This window comes from Lissotriton helveticus, chromosome 2_2 (assembly GCF_964261635.1).
Source record: "Lissotriton helveticus chromosome 2_2, aLisHel1.1, whole genome shotgun sequence".
NCBI classification, from domain to species: domain Eukaryota; kingdom Metazoa; phylum Chordata; class Amphibia; order Caudata; family Salamandridae; genus Lissotriton; species Lissotriton helveticus.
The window spans coordinates 344,948,473-344,970,993 of record NC_136060.1 but is presented as its reverse complement, the minus strand read 5'-3'; the positions used below and the strand labels follow the sequence as shown (position 1 = coordinate 344,970,993).

Genomic DNA, 22,521 nt, shown 5'->3' with positions numbered 1-22,521 from the left:
AAATTCTGTCTTTTTCGATGACCTCTTTGATGGAAGACAGCACTCCAAACAGATACAGAACAAAAGTTCACAATAGTAACAAAGTTACTATCCGCACAATAGAAGATCCCAAGAAACTGTAAGTGGCGACGAAGCGGAAAAAAGGGAACTGACGTCATCACTCCGGCGTGGGACTATTATGGTGTCGGTGAAGTCATCGGAGTTGTGCGCAATGCGTGCCTCTGTGACGTCGTCGGCGCGAAGCTACAAAAATAATTTCCGAATGTTGCTAACGCAAGGGGATATTCACAAGGTGAGGAATCCACTGGCAGATGTATCTATCAGAAGAAGGGTCCTGATGCACTATTCAACGACTGCGATCCAACCCAACAACAGTCCCCAGTACGTAAAACTCCAGCACCCTAACTCACTGCCACCTACTATCAACTGGAGGTAAGTTCATCAAAAAGTTTTTGAGAGAGCTTTGGCTCGGTTCTTCCATAATCAGCTTTGGCTGGAAAGCCATTATGCCCCTAATTACTAGGCCACTTCAATTCCACGAGGTTTCTCTTCTGAGCCAAAGATTCAGAACTCAAATAAGGAAAGAGAAAGCCAGTCAATGACTGTCAACGCTTTGGCCCACTTGGTTTCAGCCAGAAACTACTTATCCTTCCATTTAGTAGTTGTGATGGGGACAATCACAGAGCATCCTTTCACACATGGTTTGTGCATCAGCCTAAGCACATCACCCATTATTCATTGTATTGCCTCAACTTCTAATTCCAACAAGTCTCCAAGCACCTTTCACATCTACTCTAATAAGGACTCCACTCAACCTCATATTGGTTCCCCTCCGCAAGTTGAGATGCTCAATTTTTGTCATCCAACAACATGTTTCTTGCATTGATATGTTGAACTTCCTCAAATGAAACCCGCTACTCACGTTGTCCTGCTTCCTCCACACACCTGCTGTAGGAAGCTGGCTCTGTATATATTATACCAAAGTAAGGTATAGTGTTCACAGAGTCCAGTGGATCCCCAAAGGCTTACAAAGGTAAAAGTAGATAATACCTTACTCTCCATTTGTTGTAGTGTGGTGGGAGCAGTAACGCTTTATCAGACTGTAGTGTTAAGCATTTAATGTACACTATCAGGCAAGAAATTATGTCACACACTCAAAGACTGAACTTAGACCAACTGTTTGCATCAAAAATATTTCTTTAGCTGTATTTCATTTTTAGAACCAAGCAGGACTTGGTAAGGGGTAAATAGAATTGTACTTTTCAAGACGGATTGATTAAACAAGCAAGCTGGATGAAAATGACTTTTGGTACAGGTTTGTAAAATATTTCAAAACAGTAAGTATTTGTAAATTTTTTGTGATTACTTTTCATATTACTTTTTAGAGTACTTTTTAAATTACTTTTTTAACTCCGTGTAATATGCCTAGCTATCACAATGGGATACAAAAGGGGATGATGGACGGAGCGTTTGAGCAAATCAAACACTCACCCCCAGTCAGTGAGTGTTTGATTGGTTCAGATGCTCCGTCCATCACCACCCCCTTTTGTACTGCTTTGTTCGCCATAAGTTGGCAGGGTATGCTCAGACGTGAGTCCCTTGCTCACTTTGCCACTGGATTCAAGCAAGCCTGGCTGAAGACGGCTGAAATGCCTGAAACCGGTCCTAGGAAGCTTGTTTCCGGTCCAGGGAAGGCATGGCTTGGCCGTTCAGGCTGGACTGTTCCCATGAGGCACAGGGTCAGACTGATTTGCATATGGCCATGTCTGAACTGGGGTGGCAGAGTGGGCTAAAGAACGGTGATAGATTAAACACAGATCTGTTGACTGGGTGTGCGTGTTTGATTGGTTCAGATGGTCCGTCCATCACCACCCCCTTTTGTACCGCTTTGTCCGCCATAAGTTGGCAGGGTATGCTCAGACGTGAATCCTTTGCTCACTTTGCCACTGGATTCAAGCAAGCCTGGCTGAAGACGGCTGAAATGCCAGAAACCGGTCCTAGGAAGCTTGTTTCCGGTCCAGGGAAGGCATGGCTTGGCAGTTCGGGCTGGACACTTTCCCATGAGGCACAGGGTCAGACTGATTTGCATATGGCTATGTCTGAACTGGGGTGGCAGAGTGGGCTAAAGAACGGTGATGGATTAAACCCAGGTCTGTTGACTGGGTGTGAGTGTTTGATTGGTTCAGATGCTCCGTCCATCACCACCCCCTTTTGTATAGCTATCACAATGGGACATTTCATAGACAAAGGTAGGTAAAACACTTTACCAATAAAACACAGTTACATTGGTTACCAAAAACCCTCAACACTTAAAAGTTTTGAGAAGAAAACAGTCAATGCAATCCTATGGAGAGAAATGAGGTCATCGGTTTGTAGGTAAGTAAACAGTCTTGAGGGTTGAGTTTCTAGGGTTAGAAAAAGGGTTCACTCAGGATCAAGGATGCCCGCAAAAAGCACCATCAGCGGCCTTCCCTGGTCACAGTGCCCTTGGTACCCAGGATACCTTTTACAAGGGACTTACATGTGGCCAGAGAGGTGCCAATTGGGGTTGCCAAAGTACAGTTTTAGGGAAAGAACATAGGCCCTGGGTGGCTGGTGAGGGGGAACACATGGCACACTTAGACAAACAGCATGAACATCACACAGTCCACAGACATCTCTCACTCACTCAATCAATATAAACTTTATTCGGTCCTTGAAATAAAAACCATAAAAGTAAAATAAGCCTGAACTTCTCAACCGAGCATGCCTTCGTAATTGTACGGGCTGCTGTGTCTGCCGCATCTAGAGCACACCTGCTAGATGCATTTGTAATGAGCTTACCCTCTTGAATAAGGTCGTTAGCCGTAGTCTTATGTTTGTCTGGTAAGAACTGCATGAGTTTTTCTAACGCATCGTAGTGAGCCCCGTCATAAAAAGCCAGTAAAGCTTGAGCATTGGCAATACGCCAATGCTTAGCTGCTTCTGAAGCTACTCCTTTGCCCGAGGCGTCAATAAGCTTGGACACCTTATCTGGAGGATGAGCTTCACTGGATGTTTGGAAATTGACTCTCTTGCGAGCATTAGATACTACAAGAGAGTCTAAAGGTAACTGGCCTTTAATGTATGTAGGGTTGGTGGGGGTGGGCTTATATTTTTTCTCCACCCAAGAAGTAATAATTCTTGCCCTGAGACAGGGTCTTTGAAAATGTCCTCTGTGTGTTTCAACATACCTTGGAGCATAGGCAATGTATGAGTGACTCTGTGAGATGAGCGAAGGGTTACAAAGAAAAAATCCTGCTCTAATGTCTCTGAATGTAACTACACCCCGTGACATTGAGCAACCCTATTAAGGAGCTCAACGTACCAAATGTTATCATCTGGTGGGGAGGGTCTGGAGGGGTACAAATCTGGATCATTATCTTGATCTGGATCAGTGTGATAGTCCTGCCAAGCATCAGTGTCCTCTGGGGGATCGGGATTGTCATCTCCATCCCCATCATGTTGTGGGTTAGGTGAAGTTGTTGTTGGTGGTGAATTTCCAGGTGAAATAAATAAAATAAATTAGGATTAATAGAAGAAGTAGGTGTAATGTAAGGAGGAGAAGGATTAGTACCCACACTTTTCTTCTTTAGAGGAATGTGGCTGTCCTCTGGTAGGTCTAATTTCCTCTTTTTGGGTACAGTAGCCCTGTATCAGGGTGAATCACCAACTTTTTCTGTTTCAGATCCTAAATGGAGTGATCAGACCAAGACTCTTTCGACTGAGTCTCTTAATCCTTGGTTGCCTGTTTCGGCGCCAAAGGTTTCTGCTCCGAGCCTTTCGGCGCCGGTGGTGTCGGCTTGGACTTGTGCTGAAGGTGTTGGGGTGAAACCGAGCAGGGGTTGGTTCGTGCCTGAACCGGAAGGCTTTTCTTTATGTTTCGGAGCCGAGCCCGAAGGCGGGGCGTCGGAAACATTTTGTTGGTGCTGACCTTGGCTCGAAGGCTGAGGAGGGACTGTAGTCTTTGTCTTAGGTTGTTGGGGGCAAGGGGTTGTATTTACTCACGGTACACTGACCCGGACTAACTTGCTCATCTTCTTCCATGTCTGAGTCGTCCTCAGACACAGAGAAATGTTTTTCCTCTTCTTCGGCTCCTTGGGCATGATGTTGGGAGTAGGACTCTTAACTGAAGATGTCTGTTGCGGAGATGCTCTGCTGTTGCAACTCGGGACGTCGAGCCCGATGAATACAAAGAGTCTTTTTCGATCACAACGATGGGTACGCGTCACAGTCTCTCTTAGTGTCCCGGGAACAGGCAGAGGTTGCACACTTCATGCAAGTCGGTGTGTGGAAATTTAGCACGACACCCAGGACATAACTTAGAATGGAGTCCGTTCCATTGACTGCTAGAGCAGTCGTCGCGGGTAGGCCAAACGGCCTTCCACAAGTTTTCTGATTGAAGATTTTACAGTTGAGACAATATGCGACGAATGTGGAATCGCGGTCGATAATACCGCTGAGAGTACCGATTGCGCGTCGAAGGGGTCCGAGAAACGGTGCCGAATTGGAGTGCAGCAATACACATCCAAACCAGACGGTGGAAAAAAACTAAGGAGGGAGTCGATGCCCATGCGCACTATCACCGAAAGGAGGAGTCACTTACCTTGTGACTGGAAAGACTTCTTAGAACAAAAACAAAGTGCAAACATCCGGACCCAACACTAGATGGCGATCTATGCTTAAGCATATGATCTACAGCTCATATGCTTCGAACATGTGTGTTTTACTATATCCTTCGTATTTACAGGAATAGTGGATGGATTTTCATACAGTTCTTTCATGCCTAATGATTCAAAAGATTTCTTTAGGTAAAGTAGCTAGGAAATTTCAACTGACCTTGTTAAACCTAGACAAACAGATATGCATGCACGAACAAAAGAAGTCTCAGGATTAGACCATACCCTAACCCACAGCAATAAAGGAGCAAGGCTTAGCAAGTACATAAAATATGGAAGGCCAAGTTCTTCATGGCATAATATATTTTCTGTACCCTGGGAAACCAGTAAAAATCTCTCCACATCTTATAAAAGCTCTACATTCATATGACCTCATAGGCTGGCATTGCATCATCCTGCTGAACCACATTTGATTTTATAAAGGTGGATTATCTCTTTAACAGGTTGTGTCCTAATTTTTGTGTAAATCTTAATATTGCTTCAATATTACTTTTAAAATAATTTGCCCCAACACTTAAAAGATATTTCCAAGCCAAGTTAGAGCTTAATAAAATTCCTAAATAGTTAATGTGTACTTTCTCTAGTACTGCGCTCCCATCAAATGAGTTTTGTTTTTCGTATTTCGTGACCCACATGTTAAAGAATTTAACATAGTTCATTTTTTTTTCACAACCCATTGTATTGATTTTTGTTTTGACGTTACATGATGGCCAACATGGCCTATCCAAACGATCAGTGCAATAATAACCTGTCGCACACCCCCAATGGCACATGTATGTATCACCAAGATCAAACTCACCATCGTATTGGGATACTTGAATGTAGTAGGGTACCAGGAGCCTCATGGACCACCATCATATTGCTGTATCTGTGTCAAGAAGGGAGTCCACCGTAGGGACTGGTGCCAAAACTATGCCTCTGTGGTGCCCTCACCGCTGCCATATTTTTGCGTGTTTTTGCGGGCACCTCCTAGCACGATACACCGCTATTTCCATGTTCATAAAATAATCAGTTCCTTGCTTTCATGTGCCCACTGTGGGCGGCAACACATCCTTCCATATGCAATGGCACTTTTAGCTAGAGTTAAGCCTAGAGAAAGTAAATGTCTTTTATACCTATTGCAGCCAACTCCTTCAGTGCTATAGAGTAATGTGTGCTAGGGTGGAAGGGGATCTCCCAGGATAGGACCCTCCCAAGACATGTATCCTTCCCCCGGCACCTAGCGAAGTAAGCTCTAGGGAGGAATTTCAATTGGATAAGGCGTAGTCTGGACAGTATCGCCGTGTCATGTGGCGCCATCAGAGCTTCTGTCCAGTCGTCATTGTAGAGTGTGGATAGGTTTCCCTGCCAGGTCTGTCGCAGAGTTGGGAGCGTGGATGTACTATGTGTCATTAGTGCCTGGTAAATCGGTCTGATTTTATGGGTACCCAAATCCATTCAGAAATGTGCCCTCCAAGGGGTTGGACTCCGGTAAGCCGTGAAGGTCACGCAGACAGGGGGTAAGAGTATGGATTAATTGAAGATATCTATAGAATTGGTGTCTATGCAGTTGGAAATCTGTCTCTAGTTCTTGAAAGGATTTAAGACCTAAGCCATGCATGACATCTCCTAATGTTGAGATACCTATCGCATCCCACTACCGAAATGCAGACAAAGATGTTACCTGGCCCAGGAAGATCCCACCCCACTGTTGTGTCATATGAGTCAGTCGGGTCCACCACCCCATCAGTGTGAGCGTCTGTTTCCGCAGTCTAAATATTGTCTTGCATGTGGCATACGACTCTGTATCTTTCCACTGTAGACTAGGTGCAAGAGCGATACGTCGCCCATTGCCCTGTTGCATACGCTGGATCTGACCACTGCGCACACCACCATTCATTAATGAAGAGGAGATGGGATGCGGCGTAATAGGAGAAGATGTCTGGGGCAGCAATGCCCCATCGAAAGTAGACTGGAAGCAAGTCCACAGGGTAATACGCACCCCCGCCCTAAAGAAACTGTGTAAGGGCTGCATGGACCTGCTGTTGGGGGATGGTAAAGGGATAGTTGTGCAGTTGATATATCCGCAGCATGGAGACCATTTACCATAGTTAATTTCAAGATATAATGTAGACATTTAGCTTAAAAAAAATCGAATAATATTTGCAGACCATTTGTCATGCGTGCAATTAGCATGACATCGTCCGCATATAATAAAATAGGGATTTAGTGCCCCCCACCCCCATATTAGGAATGCCTTTCCCTAATTTGACCAGATGTTTAGCAATACCGTTTATATATAGCAGGAATAGGATGGAAGCACGGATGCATACCTGCCCGACTCCTCGTGTAGAATTCATCGGAAGGGTCAATTTGCCCTGGGGTCCACAGCGCATTCTCAGTCAAGTCCTAATGTAAACACTTAAGTAACTCTATGAGATCTTTCTCCACCCACATCTCCTGCATCAAATTCCAAAGTTTGGCACTGATTACTAGATCGAAAGCAGTAGATAAATCGATAAAAGCCATATGGAGCGATGCTTTTTTTGGCTGAGAAATATGTTCTTGCCATTAAATTCAAGTTTAGGCATTGTCGATTGCCCTCACCCCTGATCCAAAACCACATTGCAAGTTTGACAATATTTTTCTATTTGTTGCCCAATTTTCCAGGTGTTCTAGTAGGCCGATTTCCAAGATTCAGGGATGTAACCCATTGCAACATGTCTAAACATTTGTTAAAAGTGGGGCCCACAATTCTATCTTTGATTTAAAAACACTGCTGGTAAGCCATCCAGACTTGGCTCTTCCACCTGCCTTCTTCCGCGTGGTACGATTAAAGGTGATGCGATTCATATGGGCAGGTGGCCCCCAACAGATCTCCTTCCGTAAATGCACTTGAGTTTTCCGCGCACAGTTTCTGCAATTGCGGTTGCATTTTTGTATTTGACTTGAACACCAATCAAGAGTTATTTTTTAACAAAAAAAACAACAAAAAAACTGTTTAGGACTGGAAAAAAAGGGACACACATGCCATGGAGATACTTGGCAGCTATAAATGTCCACGCAACAGCAGCACCACCTTAACAGTCAAAGTGCAGAATCGCACTGACAAGCATGCAGCATCAAGTTTCAGGCGCCTTGAATGCAGGGCTATAAACTAATCTCATGCAATACAACATTTTCAAAGGATTCACAAGATCCTGTTCAAAGGGTTGACCGCCCTACAATATCACGATATTCAGTACGGAGTAGGTGAATGACCCCGAACTTGTGTCCAGGAAGTAGTTTCTGTGAAAAACATTTGATTATAGCACTCTTACTTTTTAAATCCAATGAGTTCTGTAAACCAGATAGAGTCCCGACATGATTATGTTAGTTAACCACTAGCGTGCTTCTGTCGGCGAACGGCCATAGCGCGCACTACCTTCATAGTGTTGCGCATGCCCGTTGGCTGCCGTGGCCCGCCCACTCCACTAAAACGGCGCACCGCGCCGGAATTGCCGCTGCGGTTAAGCAGTTAATGAGATGCGAGAGGGGGTAATGAGACTGGAGCGCAAGTACAATACATAGGCTTTCCATATACAACAGTCTAACACAAGTCCATTGGACACACTGCCTACAGGAATACACTATATACTCGGCTTCTTTAAATTAAACTTTGCCTTATGACAATCATTGCAAAAAAAAAAAAATCAACCTGTTTTGTAAACACTGGGAAAACAATTGTCTTGTCTATATAAAAGGGGGGAGTGGGGTTTAAGCAGTTGAAACACATGATTTTGAAATGTAGTGTGCACCACCAGGGAATCCAGGACAATATGGTAGGCTTATATTTTTTTCATGTCTGGGGCGGGCTCACCTCAGTGGCCTTAGCTGGTTCCTAAAAGGTATCACTGGTGGACTTTAACATCACCTTCAACATGGGAAGACAGTCAATAGACTGCTCTGTCTTGGATAACATTTCCACAAGGTAGTAGTCCTCATCCACCAAATTATGTAACTTGACATGATGGTGTTGGGCAGCCCACTGTAATAGTGTATGATACAGAGGCATACGCAGGAGCATCATCTGGTGGGGATAATTTAGCAGGATATGGCTCGAAATCAGAGTACATTACAAAATACTCTCTGGATCAGCCCCACCCTGCGGCGTAAAGGGCTTCTAATAGAGTTCCTATGGGTAGTAAGAGCTACCTGGGTCGAAGTCCGAAATCAGCTGCATGCCTAACTCTTTTGGGGCTTGATGAAGTTAAAATAGGGAACTGAGGTACTTCCTCAAAGGGGAGGCATCTCTTCTTAGCAATCTGATTAACTCTAGAGCCTGAGACTTGGCAAACAAGTTGCTTACCCCTGGAACTTCAGGTCCCACTGGAGAGCCCATATATGACACCTGGCATGGTCCACCAGCAGGAGGAAGAAGGCCATGAGGCCCAGCAGCCTAAGGGTAATTTTTTACCAAAATCCGGGACAGAGGCTGAAACATTGGTATCATAGCCTGAATATCCTGGACTCGCTGCTGGGGAGGATAGGCCCGAAACTGCGCTGTATCCAGAAATGCTTCGATGAAAAGGAGCTTCTGAGAGGGAATCAGGTGTGACTTTGGCATGTTGCTAGTGAACCCCAGCGAGTGCAGTTGGTCTTTCGTAGTCGGGAAGTGGGAGACGAGAGCCTGGGGCGAGCCTGCCTTCAACAACCAGATGTCGAGAAAGGGAAAGACTGGAACCCCCTGATCTGCGCAGATGAGCTGTGACCACCGCCGTCACTTTCGCGAACACCCGAAGGGGCGCTGGTAAGGCCAAAGGGGAGCATGGTAAACTGAAAATGCTTGTGGACAACCGTGCACCTTAAGTAATGCCTGTGGACTGGCAGGACGGGGATGTAGAAATAAGCATCCTGCAAGTCCAACGCTACCATCCAGTCTACAGGGTCGAGGGCAGACAGGACCTGAGCTAATTTCAAAATTTTTTACTTCTCTATCCGAAGGAAGCGGTTGACGTCCCCAAGATCCACGATAGGATGCAGGCCTTTGTCCTTCTTGGGTACTAGGAAGTAGGAGTAACAGCCACAACCTACTTCTGGGACAAGGACACACTTGATAGCTCCCTTGGCAAAGAGAGACGTAACTTCCTGACGGAGACGGGCCAAGTGATCCTCCAACATGCGATGGAGTGTTGGTGGGATGGAGGAAAGGGTAGTCTCAAAGGGGAGGGAGTAGCCTCTTCGCACTATCTGCAAAAACGGGATGTTGTGCCAGTGGGGGAGGTGATGGCGGATCCTGATGCCCACAGGAAACTGGTGGCCCTGAAATGTCAGACTAGAAAGACATAGAGGCTGCTGCAGAGAGGGCACTGGTGGGCTTGCCCCCAGACCCACGGCTGTGGGTCCCACGTCCCCGCCGAGGCTGGGTGGCTTGTGCGCGCCTGTGGCCCTAGGCAGAACGTGTTTGGGGCACCCTTTCCGTAGCCACGAAAGGCAGACTTGCACAGGACGAGAGGTGGCAGTGAAGCCCAAGTATCTGGACGTAACTCTAGAATCCTTAGAGCGCTCGAGCGCATGGTCCGCCTTGTCGCCAAACAGACAACGGCCCTGAAAGGGCATGTCCAAAAGAGTCGATTGGACATCCCCAGAAAAGTCAGTGATCTCAGCTAGGCATAGCGTCTTAGGGCTACTGACGTAGAAATTGTTCTACCCAGCGAGTCGGCGGTGTCCAGCCCACAGCGGATGGCAAACTTCGCTGCATCTCTACCCTATGCAACCGCACGGGAGAGTGGCACCAAGGCCTCCTCCGGGCACTGTGGCAGCACTTGCGCAGACGTGTCCCACACAGAGTGGATGTAGCGGCCCAAGTGTTCACCGACCGCAGTCCTAAGCAGGTGGAAGAAAACATCTTCCCAAGATGATCCAGCTTCTTGGATTCCCTAGCTGGGGGAGCAGTAGGGAATGAGGCTTTGGAGGTTGAGGCTTGGACCACCAAGTTCTCATGGGTAGGGTATTGGGAGAGGAAAATGGGTCGCCCAGGGCCAGGTGGTGGCGTTAGGCAATCATCCTATCCACAGGAGCCCCTGTGCTGGGCTTGGACCAAGTGCCCTGAAGGATGTCGGTGAGGGCCTCATTGAACGGCAGCAGGGGCTCAGAGGAGACAGCTGCCGGTTGAAGCACCTCAGTCAGGAGGTTAGTCCTGCCTGCCACCGTAGGAAGCTTGAGGCCCAAGACCTCAGCCGCCCTACGCAACACCACAGCGTGAGAGGCTCGCTCTTCCATGGCCACAGTAGGGAGAGAAAGCATACCAAGGTCTGGGGAGGTATCCAGACCACTAGCTTCACCCAACTCCTTTCTCCAGGCCGGCTCTTCTAGCTGGTCTGCCAGAGGGTCCACAGACCCTTCCCAGTCCGTCTCATCATCCCCTGGCTGCCACTCAGGACGAAAAGGAATGCCAGGATAGAACAGTGGTATAAAAGTACCGGTCGATGCCGGTCCAGCTTGAGGGGGAGGCCGGGGTCGACGCCGGCCGCTGATCCAACCGGCGTCACAGGGGAAATCGGTGCTGGGGGAGGGTTTGTGAGGTCAACAGGTGCCTATCCAGATCAAGGCCTGGATTCCTGGAGGTCCTGCAGCGTCTGGCCGGAGCCGCCAGCATCGAAGGCCTAGATCCCAAAGGCAAGCTGGCGGAGTCGGGCTGTCCAAAAATGGAATGGAGGGCCTCATTAAAGGCACGAAGCTGGGCAGGGGACACTCCGGCTCCCGGGAAGGGAGGGAAGCTCAGAGCCGTCCCAGCGGGAAGAGCCGAAAGACTATGACCTTCCGCATCGGCTGACTGACGAGAAGGCGAAGAGTGACAGTCCTTCTTCACCTTCTTTTTGTGCTTAGACCTTAGACTTACCCGAAGATGAAGACTTCGATGAGGAGGGATGGTGGTGACTCCACAACTGGTCACCCAGCCTACCTCTCAACCGGGACCTTCGAGCGACGCGGACCTGACTGCCAAGCCTCCAGAAGCTTTCGGGACCGCTACCGCAAAGACTTCGGGTTCATGGCCCAACAGTCTGAGTACGACTTCGGGTTGTGGTCATGCTCCAGGCACCAAAGGCACACAAGGTGCGGACCAGTGACTGACATCAGCTTGTGACAAGAGTCACAAGGCTTGAAGCCGGTCCGCCGATGTGACATCTCTGCGTTCACCAGGAGTTGAACGACTCGCAAAAGATGTCAAAAAGTCGAAAAACACCAGTCAAAAAATGACTACAGGTACCGCTCTCTCCGGATCTGCGCTGGCTGGCGCAGAAAAAGAAAGAACTGACGTCAGTGCGCAGGGGCGGCGGCTAAGTAAATACTGCGAGGTCATTCCGGCGATCAACGACTAACGCGGAATCGACCAATGCCACCTACTGACGCACAGAAGTTTTGCTGAAGAAAAATTGTTGCGATCCAGTCTGACGCCTGGGGGTAATTCTAAGGTAAGGAATCTATAACAGTCTCTTTCAGATAAGTATTTTACTGGTTTCAGAGTGAATAAAGAGTTTGTTTTTCATGCAGAATGTCTGCCAGATTTTCGGTGACCTTATCTTCAGAGGTGTTCCACATATGCATCGGAGAGTCCTTTGCTGAAGACTTCAGTGCCAGATGTTGGCTGAACTTTGGAGTCTACTTCAATCCAGAATGGGGGTTGTGAGACGGAGAGGCCTACTCTGGTGTTCAAGAGTAGTTAGGAATGGGCCGTTTCACTGTTTAGATTTCTTATATTTCTTCGACTTACCCGAAGACTTCAACCATGACAAGGACTTGCGGTGGGAACTACTTCAGAAGTGGGACCTTTGGTTTGACTTTGACCAATCACTACGTGGAGTTATATTTGTACTTGGCGACGTAGAGCTTCACATTTCTGTACAGCTTTACATTTCATCTGGACAGTCGCCGCAAAATTTGAAGAATTGGTCTGATCACATGCACCGCAAGCAGACTTTGTGCAGGTTTGTCACAAAAATTATTTTGCAACAGTACCTGCATGGTTTGAAACTCATTGTTTTAAGGGAGGACATTTCCCTTTCACACTGGATAGTTTTGTGATGTAGTTAAAGACCAGCGAAAAGCAGACCTGCTTTGGAAGGCGTGGAAAGAAAGGAACGTACTACAGCGCGCATGGGTGCTGCTTATGTGACTCCACATGTCACTTTTAGAGTAGAATGGCATTTGTGCATAGCCGGCATTGCCACTTATTAGCAGGGAACAAAGATTCCCAATCCAGACTTTAAGGGATTGTACAGCATGTGCACTCAGCGATAGATCACAAATGACTGTGGCAAGTTCTATGAAATGGAAATTTCAAATTACCCCAAGGTTAAGTTAGCTTTTTATGTTGCTATCGCATTTTGAGTTTGGTTTCCCAAGTTGCCCGGTGTCATGCCATCTGTAAAGGCAGAGTATGATTCTCTGGCAACATGAAAGTGATATTGCATTTCTGAAGGATTTGTCCAATTGCCAGGGACTCCCTGAGAAATTAGTTAACTATATTAATGCTTCATTTATGTCAGATGATCCAAGACAGCAAAGCCCATCAAGGATGTGGTGAAGGAGGTTGTTGGTAGTGGGAGAGATTTCATGGAGTTCAGAATGGCTGAAACAGTAGTGATTTCCAAATCACAGAGACCCTCGACAGTTGATCCCCCATATTGCCCAATCTCAGTTTCTTCTGAATGATGATGTGAAATCCCTTGCAAAGGCTCCAAGAAAATGCCTAATAAAAGCGAACTGCTCTTTAGTTTGTACAGATCAACCAGGCTTTATGTCTAGTAGGATTGCAAGACAAAATATGCAACATCTCTAAGATGGCTTACCAAACCCATTAGAGGGCACCTTAGAACCTTTCTTGGCTTACTATTGAAAAGGCTCTTGATTCAATTGTATGGAATTACAATAAGAGGGGGTGCGCAGCTTAAAGAATCCAGTAGGCCAAAGTGAGTAGAGAAGTCACTTATTTATTAGAAAATAATCCTTATATAGAAAACATTCATATCAACTCATCCAGCCAACGCGTTTCATTCCCTTGTAGGGAACTTCATCAGGGCGACCAAAATTTGACAGGGAAAATATGTATGTCCGCCAAGGTTTGTAAAGAGCTTATACGTCTCAAAGTGATAGTCTATTCTTACTCTGATAAAAATGAATCCTGAAATCTGGCAGTTTACTCAATGAGAAAGCCAAGAATCCAACTGAAATATGTTGAATACGTCTGACCTATTACATGATCCAGAGGTGGCTTGAATCTTCACCCCTGCTTCTCCAAGGTAGGGAGAGCCTCCCAAATAATCCAGTGGCTTGTAACCCAAAATATTGGAATTAACAAGAATCTGTGATCTTAACCTGGCCACTCAGACGATGGCGAAGGAAATGGGGTTGCAAGTGTTTCCAGTGGAATGGCGACACAGTAGTATAGCTCCATTTCGACATATCTGTAATACAGACCGAGCCACTCCACGAGCGAAAGAAATGGTAGTTCAAATCAATAGGGCAGAAATGGAGAGCAGCACAATAAATCGGTGATATCTTTTACAAAGTAATGTGCTCATCAAAGAAGAAAGCGATGTCCTTATTATGTGGGAAATAAAGTACAGCGTGGTTCACAAAAGCTTCATAACTTACTTAAGTGTCACAAGAACACGTCCTGCTCCAGTCTTGAAAACGTGCTGTATATCTTCCGCCGATCCAATCAATTGTATGGAATGACTTGTTTGCCCTGCTGGGTAAATTAAATGGTGGTCCTAGATTCAACAGCTATGTCTGACTGCTGTATACAAATCAGTTGGTGTGAGTGACAGTAGAATGAAAGTGTCAGATTCATTCCCTATTAAAAAGGGTATGAGGCAAGTGTGGCCACAATCTCCCTAGCTATTCGTAATTGTGATCAAACAGTTAACAAAATGGGTAAGAATAGATTAGGCTATTGAGAGGGTAATGACCGGCCACAGTGGACCAAATATCCTTGTATGCAGATGACATAATGGGGTTTACAGAAGACACTGACTGGTCTGGCCTGACAGTCGGTCATATCTGTCTGAAAATTTAGGGAATTCTCTGGACTACACCTTATTAAATCAACAATTTATTCAATAGGCAACAAGCCACAAGACCTTACTGGAGCACAGGGCCTCACGATTCATTAAGGTTTGATTTACATATCTAGAAGTGTATGTGACTGAAGAGCATATTAACTAACAGACTACGAGGTTAGATAGCTTTTTAGTCCCCCATACCATTTTCACTGATGGGCCAGTGGGCTACCTTTAAAATTGTTGCCCTTCCAAGACTTCTCTATCAGTTACAAAACTACCCCTTTGTGATCTCATGTACTTTCTTCATGCACATTAATGCTCGACTAATAAGGTTTATTATTATTATTATTATTAATTGTGTTTTGTTAAGCGCAAACAACCCGGGGGCCTCGTAGCGCTAGTTTATCTGGATCCTAGTTTGCCATAGGATTGCCATTATTAACAAATGGTGGCACAATACCAATGAAGACCCCACATATGTGACCAAAATGTGGGTGTTGCAGAAGACAAATGCTTCCTCTGCTGTACAGCAGCAGATCTGTACCTCTTGTTCAGCCCAATACCTGGTCGGAGTTTATGGGACATGAAATATGGGAGGACTCCAAGAGGCAATCTTACTCAAAAAACAAAATCACTTAAGAGCAAACCTTTCTCCCCCTCGTGGGTGGGCAACCAGCTTCTACAGGTGGTCTAATTGCAAGGACTGAATAGCTGGGATATTATTGTAATCTCTCGCCTGGATGACATAGTATCAACTACGATGCAGTTAATTATAGACTTGCATATGGAATTAGAGCTACACAAGTACCTTCAGTTGCGCCCTGCACTTACCCTGTATAAAACTGTTGTGAAAGATTTACCTGCTGCGAACCCACTCAAGGCTAAATTATTGATGGGAGAGCTAGATTTAAAAGAAACATCAAAAGTATAACACTCACTGACATTTGATTTCCCTTTTGAACACCTGAGACCTACATGGGAAAAGGAGTTTGACAATTACTAGAATGGCAAACAGTATTAATGGCTCCTCATGAAACCGTTAAAGCCTTGCAATCCCAGTTAATGCAGCTAAAATGTGTTAATCTCACATATCTTACTAGGTCTAGGCTGTAGGGACATGCCATCACTAAGCCTCGTTCTGTCTTAGACGCACTACCCCAACAGGGGTCTCTGTTCATTGATTTTGGTTCAGTCCCAGAATAAGGCCTTTCTGGAAGGGAGTACTTGACACATTGTTTGAGGTGTTGGAGTTGAAATCTGCCAGTTGACCCTACCTTTGTACTGTTACATATAAATGTAGACCAGGATTCTACCATCTATAATTTTGCTTTGATCTAGCTTTGTTACTTCGAAGCGTGGTACTGCCAAATTCTGGAGGACGGAGAAGACTCTCTCTCTCTCTGGAGGCCAGGTGCAAAGGAATGGATCACTGTATGACTTTGGTGTTACCAGTTTACTGGGCTGGAGGGTACCCACATAAACATTCAAAAGATACAGGGTCCTTGGAGCAGATATAGAGGAAATATGATAGAACTATTGCTGCGTAAGAAACATTGTATCATTGCTGTTCCTGTTGTGGAATAAGAGCGTGGGATGAGGTGGGAGGGTCACCCCTGCCTCCTGCCAAGGGATTTTGAATCATTGTTAAAGTTTTGTTAGCAGATTTTCAGTGTCACCATTTGTAACTTGTCTTTTTGTTACGTTATGTTGTAAACCCAATAGAATGTGTTATAGAAAAAGAGAAAGTAGTAGCTGTGTTCTTAGCGTGTGGTCAGACTGTTACTGTGTTATAATATGTGCGCATTAAAGAGGTGGGTCTTCAGCTCTTTTCTAAACTGGATCACTGTGAGAGTAGTCCAGAAGAATGTGGATATGTTTTTCCATATCCTAAGTGCATACATAGAGGAAAGCCTCTTAGCTATGTTCTTTTTTAGCATTTTTTTGTCTCCACTTTGATGAAGGCAATGAAGGCTCTGTTTTAATGGCTCTTTAGGGGATGCAATTGGCCTAAAGATATGGGCCAGCAAGTTTAGCCAGTGAAGTTCCATCATGGTGAGGGTGATGCAGTTATATTCCTTCGTCACTCTGGTGAGACATGGTGAATGTAAGGAAATCCCTCTTTTTTTGCATGTTCACCCCCACAATTGTGGACTGATGCTGCTGGTTCTTCAACTCAGAGTGCACCGAGGCCTGATAATCAGACCTCAGTGCCAGTGTTCCTAACCCTTAACAAACGTATGTCAAATTGACTATCCCTAATTGGTAAGCACTTACTGACTTAGAAGACTCTAGTATTTGGTACCCAGGGCATGTAAGGCAGAGTGTCCACACAGGGCTTTAGCAGTGGTTGTGCCACCCTGAGTGTGATAAGGGACAAAAAGGCTCCCAGTCTTCCACTGCAGGCTGAAAGGGCAGAGTGTACACTGCTAGTTTGACTTGCAAAATAAGGTCAGAACGACTGGAAACACCAAAGACAATGGCACAAATGTCTAAACAAACGCAGATAACCCGAGTTGGGAGACCAATGAAAAGGCAGGTTGCAAAAGGAAAAGAGGAGCAATGACGTCAAGCTCTGGAAGTGATTCATAAGACTCACAGTCAGATCACAGAATGGTAGGTGACACCAATGCCAGCAGATAGAACTGTGTGAAGAAGGTAACACAGAAGAACTGATTTACAATGAGTAACCCAAAGACAGTTACCATAAATCTCTTACTTTGGTACATTAGATCTTAATGAGAGCGCTACCATCGCAATTGATGAGACCAGTACATACAACTATTTTCTGGCTCTGCCAGGAGGCAGAGGGTGTGGACTGGGTGATTTATAAAATTTACTTTCTTTAAAGTTGCTAGGATAAGTCATGAACTATAGGCCTACAATACGGATATCTGCCTAGACTGTCTGTAGTAAAGGTGGGGGCTCTGCTCGCTGCAGAGGACCGGTCTAATGTCAGGGCCTAGGCCTCATTAAAATCACTGCAAATATTGTTTCTTTGTAAACCCAATAACAAGAGGGAAAAGATGTGCACAGAAAGCCTCCTTACTGACTTTGGGGACATAAACGGAGATGCTTAAGCAAGTAACCATTAAGGAATCTCTATATCACTATCACACTGCCTCTTCTGTCTCTGTAGATGTATTCTTTCATAAATGTAGCTGCTCTTTTCAGACAGTATCATCATTCATCCCTCTAACCCTAGATTGTGATGTAAATCAATTCTGCAAGTGATACAGCCTAGACTTCAATCTGGCTTCAAGCAGCTAGTAGATGTTTCTCATGCACCAACACTGTATCGCCCTCCTTGGGGAAAAGCCATTCCAGTAATGATTTTCATTAAGTTGTTACTACAGCAGCACCAGTAGCCTTAACGTGCTTTCTCTTGATAGAAAAACTAAAAGGAGGTAGCATGAACATCACAGTTGCTCTTAGTATCACATGTGCAATTGCTACATACAGAAAAAGCACAAACAGTAGCAAATTAGCCCATTGACAGAGGAATTTAACCGGGTATCAAGTTTTCGAGTGAGCAATGAGGACGGCGGGAAGCTTCTGGAGCACACCAACTCGACTCAGGAGCGAACAGCGATTGTTCTCATGTTTTTGCCCACGGAGGCAAAGGTTGTGGGTGGATTACCGTTCTGTACGTTATTGGCACCATCGATTGGGACAGCATGTCCTGCCTGTAACGGCAGGCAGGAGAAGTCTTTTAAACCAAGCGCGGCCACGAAAGTGAAAGTGACCGCGCTAATTGGAAACATGATCCACAACAGATGGCACCCTACGCGCCGCTGCTTGCTCCCACAAGCTGGAGGCCGTGGGAGTAAACATTTACTGAAAAAGGTGGGACATGCACCCACCTTTGGCCAATTGCGTGCATTCAGTTTTGAAAGCCACACGCAAAGGCAAATCCAATGTGTTGAAAATCTAAAGCCACACGCACGAGTTTACTGAAAATCTGGAGTGATTCCAAGATGCCCTCTCCTAGAGCAGCACATGAGCGCTGCGCTAGGCTTGACCTAAAAAAGCACTTGCCGTTTGCTTGTAGGTAAGTAGAAATTGTGCATCTGTCAAAGCAAAAAACAAACAAAAGATTGAAAAGGTAAAGCCGAGTAAGCATCTTTGTATCAGGGACTGGACAAAGAACCACGTGTGCTTGGTTTTTATGTTCAGACCCTGGTAAATGATCTTCTAATGTATATTAACAAATACAATGTTTGATATGTCGGGAAGAAATTGTGAAGAAGTAAGGGTACTTTACAACTGTGAAACATCGGACTCTCTCGTCAAAGAATAGAAAAAAACCAATTTAAATATATAAATAAACAATACTTCCACATGGTATAATGTCAATGAAGTGATACAACTTTTCTTTAGGTTTTAGAATTAAATGAGGGATTCCTTACCGTCACAGTCTGATCCGGGAAAGCGAGGAGAATACAGAGCCTTTTCCCACCAACATTGCTTTTGTTGGCTTGCACTCACTCCCTCCACCGCAACATTTATAACCGGAAACTAAAGACAAAAGAACAGAAAAAACATACTCAAACAAACTGAAAACATGCTGATTAATTAAAAGGCCAACAGCTATATTTGAATTAGGACTTTATCATAGCAATTAAATATTTAGCTTGAGTGCAGATCCCTATGATTGCAGATTCCCAACATTTTCTGTGTGTGCATAAGCTGGCATCTTGATGGCAGCAGAGACTAAGGTACTCGGATTTATTTATTTATTTCCTAAAAATAAATATGGAGGTAATCAGTTCTACTTCTTATCAGGAACAAATGAATCTGTTTTGACAGTACACAACAATTGTGAATGTGAGCTCTACAAATATGCATAACAATACATTTCAGGATTTTCTGAAAACATTCACCACACCCTTACAATCTGCAAAGGATAACTCTATGAAGAAAACAATCATATCCGTTTATCATTCCAAGAAAACAGAGAACTTATTAGCAGTCAGCAATTGAGTGCCCTCAAAAAAGCATCCACCATGGTTTTTTTTTTTGCAGAGTTTTATATAGCGCGAACTAGACCCGAACCGAATCAGGTATCAGAGCGCTTCACATAGCACCAGTTACGTTACATGAGGACGGACACACATTCATTTTAGGCACGGGGAGATTAAGTGATTTGCCCAGAATCACAGGAGGTTTTGGCGTTATTACCGAGACTCGAACCCAGATCCCCAGGTACGAGGTCGAACGCCCTAGCCGTTAGGCCAACTCCTCTCCCCTATTCCACTTTTCCATAAACTAACCTAGTTTCTTAAGCTACTTACTACTTTAATTTCAGCTCTTGCCACTTATTGAGATCTCTCCAAGACTATTCCTTGAAGTCTACTTCTAAAACCTGAAAAACGCATTGACATTTAGGCTTGCTGCTGGCTTCTCATTTGTACACATAAAATGAAGCTTTGCAAGTGGCTTACTACTTTGCCATTATGTGGGTGGGCTGAACCTTTGTAACTCTCTTTCTGGTGGAAACTAACTGCATATTCCTGTCCTGTAGATTATACCCAAGTGCTAGGCTGGATCTGGAAGATTTTATTCAGCCCGCAGCTCCATGTCCACCCTGCCCGATCCTGGAAGTAACGACTGGAGCAGCATAAAAGAGCCACCCAAGAGCATGGACATCAGTTTCTTTCTGGACACTGTTCTTGCCCTTGGATACAGAGCTTAAAAACCAATGTGTGCCTGATTACAGAGCTCTAATTTCTGAGCTTTTCAGATGGGAAAGAGTCCATTCTACAAAATGAGGAGAAAGGTAGTTAAGAATCTACGATTAGATAGTAACAGAACATGTGCTACAAAAGGTAAGTAACTTCTTCTGATCGATACTTCTAACTGCAGACTGTAGAATAGATACCAGAGCAGTATCTCGAACGTTGGTGGGTCAGTGGAATGATTCAGACCAAACAACCTCCAGGATCAAACAGCCAAAACGCCCTTGCCATCAGAACCGGCTGCCCAGATAATAATTGCTTTGTGAATGTGAGCCATGATGCACACTCTGGTGTCTGATAAATGTCCAATACAGCACTCCAAATGCCAGTGCAGGGGTAGCAGCCATGCCAGTGGTGGAATGGACCCTACAACCTTCTGGAGGCTGTTTATTGGCCAGCACAGCGCGTGAGAAATCTTAATGCAGATGATTATCCACCTACGTACGGTCCTCTACTGCACTGCCTTGCCCCAGAGAATGGCTGATCGTCCACTCGATGGTCTTTAGTACAATCAATGTAAACGATTGGCACTTTTTGGGATCCAAACGATTGATCTCTCCTCTGTTTTCAAGGGGTGAGGTGGAGAAAAAACACTGGAATTGCTATGGACTGTCCGACATGAACGGGAGTCACCATTTAGTAGAAAGGCCTCTTCCTCAGCACCAGTTTGCCTGGAAATAATGTGGTGTGGGGCTTCTGGACTGACAGCTTGAAGTTTGTGACTGAGTTGAAGGTATTGCAATGAGAAAGAAAGTCTTCAGGGTCAGGAGATGCAGTTCTCAAAAGGGGTACACATAGGAAAAGTAAGGCCTAAATTAACATCCCACTGTGGCATCACGAAGGGCATAGGAGGAAACCTGTGGATTAATTCTTAGGAAAAATCGTATCAGGTGATCTGAACATGGAATGTTGGCCTAGTAAATGCAAAAAGGCTGAGAGGCACAGCAGCAACAAGTCCCCCAGAAGTCGGGACCAGTATCTGTGTAAGATAGGCACAACCTCACTATGTGATAAAAAGCGGGGGAATCAAGGAGCTGTATAGGCAGTCTACAATTGCATCCCACGACACAAGTGACGTTTCCACCAGGTATACGGGGTCTTCTGATCCGCTGTAAAGCCAATCATTAATGACCTCAAGCCCCAGTAAGAGGGGCGCAGGTCAGCCGCTGCCTGTAAGAAAGTGCCCTCTTTTTGCATGGGTGCCCCCACTTTTTGCCAAACTGATGTACCTTGACTGACTGCGCCTTGGGTTCCTGTCAAACAGTTACCCAGGGCCTATGCTCTTTCCCTAAAACTGCATTAAGACAAAACCCAATTGGCACCATTTGGCCACAGTTCAGTCCCTTGTACATGGTACCAAGGGCACTGTGGCCAGGGAAGGGCAGCAGCACTTATTGTGCTACCCTTAGAGGCCCTACACACCTACCTTCACACACAAACAGCCCCCACCCACCATTGCAGGCTGTGTGTTTTAGAGCAGAACAAAAATAATCAACATGGCACACATCCTCATGTGCCATGCCGACAACCCACTGCCCTGGTATAGGTCAGCCATCCCTCTAGCTGGGTGCACTATACCAGTGGGGAGGGTACAGATGCATGAGGCCTGTACCCCTACAGTGTCTAAAGACAATTTGTATATCAAAACCACAAAAGGGAGAGTAGAGGTAGAGAAGCAAAGGAACCTATTGTATCCTCCAAGGTTCAATACAAATATTCAAAAGAGGTAACCTCTATAGGAAGGAGCAGTAAGGGATAGAAATAGTATTCCCTTGCAGAGAAACAGAAAAGGAAAAAACTTTTCTTTTTCATAAAACACTCACCCACCCAGGTTTACCCTTGGTGGCATACTTCATCATAGGGTCCAACCCTGCCCTCTAAGGACAGGGGCGTGCTGCGACCTACGGATGTGTGGGAGCACTCATTTTGTAAAATATAGTGGTGTCCTTCTACACCTAACCACTTATGGTGAATCGGGAGTGGGTTTATTATGCAAAAGTAGAAAAATAAGTTAAAAATACCAGTTTAGTGGGTCCAAAAGCACAATTTTATTTCTTCCCTCCA

The 22,521-nt window shown here is 45.3% G+C and overlaps 1 protein-coding gene across 2 annotated transcripts in view; it reads right to left on the bottom strand.

Annotated features, from left to right (window-relative positions):
• Positions 1-22,521, bottom strand: part of KIAA0232 (KIAA0232 ortholog) — a 397,277-nt gene that overhangs the window by 42,201 nt on the left and 332,555 nt on the right. For both annotated transcript variants that reach the window (XM_078678507.1, XM_078678506.1), the window contains exon 7: positions 19,129-19,237. In XM_078678507.1, the coding sequence (XP_078534633.1) occupies positions 19,129-19,237 (109 nt within the window). The remainder of the gene's footprint in view (positions 1-19,128; positions 19,238-22,521) is intronic.